Source organism: Coptis chinensis, chromosome 6, assembly GCF_015680905.1.
Source record: "Coptis chinensis isolate HL-2020 chromosome 6, ASM1568090v1, whole genome shotgun sequence".
NCBI lineage: Eukaryota > Viridiplantae > Streptophyta > Magnoliopsida > Ranunculales > Ranunculaceae > Coptis > Coptis chinensis.
Window position 1 is genome coordinate 68,129,135 of NC_141461.1, and position 6,564 is coordinate 68,135,698.

Here is a 6,564-nt window from a genome sequence, read left to right on the forward strand (position 1 = left end):
ACTAAAAAACCCCACTTGTGTCTCTCTTTCTCTTTTATTTTCTCTCTCCAACTTTCTCTCCCATTTTTTTATCTCCCATAAAAAAAATGAAAAAGAAAATAAACTCTCATTGCTCTCTCTCACTTCCTTTGTTCACTCGTGTTTTTCTCTCTCTCTCTCCGTCTTTTGTTAATAGCTTCCATGAAAAGCTCAATCTATTCTAATGGCAGCCTATTTTGTTTTTTTTTTTTTTTTTTTTGAAGATTTTCTTGTTTGAAGTTAATTGAAGCAACGATGAAACTTGAAAGTAGAGGTAAGGGTATGGATGTGTTGACTTCGATTTTGTATTTCTGAAACTTATTTCTTGTATCAAATTTTGTTGTTAGTAATTTTATTTTGTAGCTAAATTTTTTTTGGGGCATATGGTGTCTTGAATTTCAATATCAGGAGTGATGCATGGGTATGTCAATGGGCTTGATCTAGTGAAGCTAAAGTTGAATTTGGTTTTACGTTTTGTTGTTTGGTTTCTAATGGTAATTGGCGTGAGGGAGTAAACTGGTTTGTCAAGCACCAATGCATCTAGGATCGGAGTACTTAATTTCTATAGGAAAAGAACGTCCCCTGATTGTCTTGCTCTTGTACTATGGCTAATTAGTATTAACTACACTGCCTAGTCTGGTTTGCAGACAAACATAAACATAATATCTCTTGTGTTGCTCTATTTTCTACTATTAGAATACAGAACAGGACCAAAAAAAATAGAAAAGTTCAACTGACAAGATCGGCTTAAGTTTTCAAAGTAGAAAAGACAATTGACTTACCGATTTAGTTATGACCCGAAGAAGAGAAGTCGCAAAAGCTTAGCAGTAGTCAAATAATACACTTTGAGAATTGAGATGTGGAATTTTATTTGGAGAATTGAGATGTTGAGCAGCCTACATTATTTACTGGTTTTTATAAAGTACTGATAAACACATTCACAAGGATTAGATCTTTAGCTCAAATGGTAGAGCACTTTGGGGTTATCCAAAGATATGGTGGTTCGAATCCACCAAGATCCTATATTGTTCATATGTATGTTAGTAGATTTTCGAGATAAGATGGATGTGTAAAACTCCTTTTTTTCATGATTGCTCGCTACTGTGTTTGATTTGTGATCATGGACATCACAATAAATCTTGCTTTTAGCAAATGGTTTCACTAAACTATAGGATATGTGAGGAGTTTGTACCAGCTTCTCATTTGGAATCTCATTCTTATGTATGTGTGTACGCGGATAAGTGTGATCTGAAAATTTTGGACGTGAATCCCGCCTCTCAAAACTTGCTGATGTACTAGAACAAATCATAGACTCATTTAGCATGTCTCATCTTGCATCATGTAGCAACCCCGATATTTTAAGAATTCAAAATGCTTTTCATCTAGAATTTTATGGTACGCTTAGAACACTAGCATTCATCGAATATATTCAAAGTCAACAATCTGTACTTAACATCTACAGCACACTTATCATGCATTATGTGTCACTTGACCTTTTAAATGAGATGGAAGCAGGACTAGATTGTACAGGCACATGCACTTTAGTGTCATTTTCCAGCAAGCACAATCAATCATTTATGGATATAAGGGTGTATAAATAGCCTAGATTTAGGTCCTTCGTCACTGCTGCTGCTGCCCTTTATATTCCTTGTCAGAATTTCTCTGCATACTTATGTTCCTGGGTACATGCCATCATAGTTAATCATAGGGTGTACAAATGAAGCCGAAATTGGATTTACTCCCATCATAGTTAATCTTATTCCTATTCTTCCAAATTTTCACTAACAATGTGATGGCAGCAGCACGTACTCCACATATCTTTAACAAGTCAACTTCTAGTTTTACAAGTAAGCATCATGTCAGAAAAATAATTCACCGATTTGTGCACCTGAAACTTGAAGCATCCAAATTCCCAACATTGAAGAGCAAACAGACATGCGAAAAGAATATGAGACTGTGTTTCAACATCTTGTTGACACACACAACACCTCAAAACAACAACGAAGCCCATCTTGTTTAGCCTATCATCAGTATGCGCATAGCACCGTGAGCAATTTTCCAACCAATTCCAATTCCAATTGTTGTAGGATGCAGAGGAGCTGACCAAATGAACTTTGACCATGCACTTTATGCATATCAATGCAAAGCTCCATCACCTAATATCAAGCAAAAATTCAATAGCGATAAGGATAAAAAGCAATACAATACTATCTAGAAGGTAAAAAACAATACAAAAAATCAGTGTACCTGAGGCAGAATAAGAATCATCATCACTATTAGAATTTGTATTAGTTTCATCCTCCTCGCCACATGAAGAAATTTGTGAAGCTTGTTCACTCCAAGGAAATTAACATAACAAAGAATATGTTAAATGCACTTTTAGGATTAAAAATGAAGAAATAATAAATTGGCATTTCTTACCCATTATTAAGCATTGGATAATTCCTTTTGTCATAAGATACTCCAACCTTATTACATCCATTGCACCGCCTGCCTTTACTTTGCTTCCCCTTTTTAAGTGCCTTCACTTTTCCCCTCTTAAGCCTTTTTCCGCAACCTTTTGACATTGCTTGACTCGGTTCAATATAATTATTTTCCATATTAGAACTCTTATTTCTAGGAAAAATATTTTTATCGCGTGTTGTTGCTACACTTGTGCCACAATCAACTAACTTCTTAATCTCTTCAAGTGCACTACATAAAGCATCTGTATACACTTTAATTGCTTCTTTACTTCTAAGAGCTTCATCAACTACAATTGTAGACATTTGAATCAATTCATTCCTCGTCAAAAGGTATAATTTATTATCTTTTATCTCCATTCCACCATCATCAATGACTATCTTTGATTTTGCAGTTTTACACCATCTCTTTAAAATGTATTGGTTCGGCAATTTATCAAAATCATGCATCTTGTTCAAATATGCCAAAGCATGTCTACAAAGGACCCCTGCACTTTCAAACATTTTGCAACTGCATGAAGCTAAATCCAAATCTTTTTTTATAACAAACTTCCTGCAATCTATACTTTTCCACCACTTTCTTCCCCAAGATTTTCCTTTCAACTTTATAAACACAACAACTGTCATTGTCACTAGGAAGCTCAAATCTATAGTTCAAGCTCTCCCACAACTCATCTTGAAATTTAAAAAACAACTCAAGTGTATAAACATCAGCCATATGTACCAAAAAATTATAGGGCATTTTCAACTTAGGCTTCTCAATCATATCTTTGTTATAAGCCATTAATTCTTCATGGCGTTGGTGCATAATTCCCCTACCAAATTGAATCATAAAATCTACTAAAGAATTTTCCTTTGAAACATACCTCTTGTAGAATGAATGAGCACTTTTTTTCGGCCGGGCTACTTAACATACCAGTAGAGAAAATATGATTCACATATCAGCACCCACTTGTGGAACGGATATCGACATTGATCGTAGCAATTTGTTTTCATGTAAACCACTCCTTTGAACAAGATCATTCCATTTGGAGTCAAACTCGTCCTTAGTCTCACATCTCCATATGCAACTTGAAAACTCACCATAGTACTCAGTATACTTAATTATATCTAATCTCTCGAAAAATTTCGTTAATATGTGCCAACTGCAGTACCTGTGACAGAGTACCCAAATCTTTAGTATGCCAAAAGAAATAAAAAGAAAAGAAAAAATTACAATACCTGTGATAAGTAGTTGAAAGAACTTGAGAAGTGGCTTTTGTCATTGCTGGATCCTGATCTGTTATAATCATCTTCGGCGCATCGCTTGGCATAGCGTCTAAAAATTGGTCAAATAACCAACAAAACGACACTGCGGTCTCATCACATAAAAGAGCACAAGCAAATAAAATAGTCTGGCCATGATTATTAACCCCAAATAATGGTGCGAAAATCAATCCATATCGATTGGTCTTATAGGTAGTATAAAAAATAACCACATCTCCAAAAAACTTATATGCTCGCCTAAAGGTTGCATCTATCCAAAAACAACGAGTAATTCTTTGTTTAGCATCTGCCTCAAGTTTAAAAGTGAAAGAAGGATTCTTTCCTTGTTCCAATTTTAAATACTCGTGAAACATATCTCCATTGTGGCCCTTCATCTCATTATGCTTGTTCCTTTTATGGTTATATAAATCCTTTTGTATAAAACCAATGTTTTCTATCCCACCTGACTACACTCCAAGCAAGCTGAATTGTTGATGTTGTGGTATATTAACCATGCTAAGTTGTTGCGTTAAACATTTATGGGCATTAGAAAAGCCACGGTGAGATCTCAGAAACTGTACTCTACTCGGAGTTGACAACGAGTGAGTATGCCCCTCAACGAACATACTAACTACAAATGCACCGATTTTTTGTCTTAACTTCCTACTTTTTTGCTTTACAATCTTCTTTTATATTACCCCGACTCCTTTTTTGCCCAACATCCGCTACTAGTAAACTTTTTCCTTGTTTATAACAAACATATTCCTTTTTTACTGTTACACCATCCTTCTTCTATTGAGTCCAACTACGAATACTAAATCCAGCTATTTTTGCATATGCGTTGAGATAGTTGTAAACGTCATCCAATGATTCAAATTCTTGACCTACTTTTTGCTTCACGTCATTTGATTCTTGAGGAGTATAGATCTCATAATTTTCAGCACCTAAGCTCCCACTCTCTGCATCGAGTTTTGGATTCTCCATCACTATAACCTAACACATAAGAAAAAATTAAACTTATTACCAAAAAACACCATATTGTAATAATTAATTATTTCTTTTAGTATAACACCTACTAATAACTATAAAATTAAGGAACTACAAAACTTTATTAATTCCAGCAGTAACATATGAAGAGGTAGATACTATCAATGGCGGGGACAAAAAAACGAGGCAGAAAAGCTACTCGTGGAACTAGTGTATCGTACTTCAAGTTGACTGAGATATGATGATAAGGATATATATATATATATTTTCTGATAGATGCTATTTACATGGAAGAAGAAAATCCTTGTCTGAAGTTAAACTTTGATATTTTTTTTTGCAGGATACGGCTGAGATGAACGAAAGTGTTCTAGCACTTACAGACAATGTGGTCATGCCTATCAGTGCAGTTTTGAATGCAATTGAAGAGCATGGGGTTAAAGGAATTGAACAGAATGATCCCTTAATTATCACACAAGCTTTATCTTTAAGTAAGTTTACTTGACTTACAAACTTGACTTGCCGACTTTTGTTAGACTTCAGATTGAAAAAAATACTAAGTTTGTCCATGTATTTCTTATTTTAATACATATTTCAAAAGAAGAGATAATGGTTTGAGCACTCTTTCCAGACTCTAAAACATGAGGCAACGCACCACAAAGTATATTTCTCATGAACAAGCAACTCTTTCTGCTGCTCAAGTACTTTGGAAAAGTTGCAACTACTCTACATAAATTACTCCTATGGTTATATATTTCCATCTGACTGTATTGTATCCTTTAAATGCGTTAAAAAAATTCAGCAGAGTTAGTAGATAAATGACATGACACCATTCTTCAATTAGCAAAACAATGAATAATTCTATTTGTTGCAGACTTTTTGGAATATAAAGAAATTATAAAATGGTATATGATATTTCCATACAAAGAAGGTATTGAAAGGTATACAAAGACACGTACTTGCTCAAGAACAAATAAATGGATCAGACTCTAAATTAGACTGATGCCAAACTTTATCAATACTGGCAGGGGTTTTTGAACTATATATTATATTTCTTTGAACTATCAACAACACAAACGCTTCAACTCCAAAACAGCACTCCCTACAAACCAAAATAGTTAAAGCCAACGGAATATTAAACTAAAACAAGTCATACAACAAATAGAAATGTCCTACATTCCATCGGATTTTATTTTTTAGAAAGACTATAGACAAAATATTCTAGTGCCATTTCAATATAATATTGTTAATGAGGCATAAGTAGTAACTCATACCTTTAAACAGTAAAGAAAAACTTTCTCCTAGAAAAAGTAATGGAGAGAGATATGAATGGGTTTTTTATTTCGTTGGAAGAGGGAGAAACGTAAGAGAAACGAGGGAGAACCGTGAGAGAGAAAAGTTGGAGGGGAAGAAAGTCACGAAATGGGAGAGAGAAAATAGGGGGAAATAGAGAAAGAGAGATACGAGTGGGATTTTTTAGTTTTAGGATTGACTAAATCTCATGGGATATCTTGTGAGGTTTACTCCGTTAGTTATTATCTTAAGTACCTACATTTAAGAGAGGGACTATATATATATATATATATATATATATCTGATCCGATCTTAGAAGCAAATACTTAAGTTAGTAATTAACGGACTAAACCTTACATAATATCCACTAGATTTAGTAATCTAAAACATTGAAAAAAACCCCACCGTAATCTCTATCTCTTTTATTTTCTCTCTCCAAAATTTCTCTCATATTTCTCTATCTCCAAGAACTATTCTTCTCTCTCGACCAAATTAAATAAACAATAAAAAATGTCTCGTTATCCTCTCTCACTTCAATACCTCTTGTTCCTCTTGACCTCAC

General features: G+C 34.2%; 1 protein-coding gene across 1 annotated transcript; it reads right to left on the reverse strand.

Moving 5' to 3' along the window:
• Positions 1 to 2,435: 2,435 nt before the first annotated feature.
• On the reverse strand, positions 2,436 to 3,107 carry LOC147494101 (protein FAR-RED IMPAIRED RESPONSE 1-like). Its single transcript, XM_086568033.1, has one exon. The coding sequence runs from the start codon at positions 3,105 to 3,107 to the stop codon at positions 2,436 to 2,438; it is 672 nt and encodes a 223-aa protein (XP_086424159.1).
• Between the last annotated feature and the right edge of the window lie 3,457 nt (positions 3,108 to 6,564).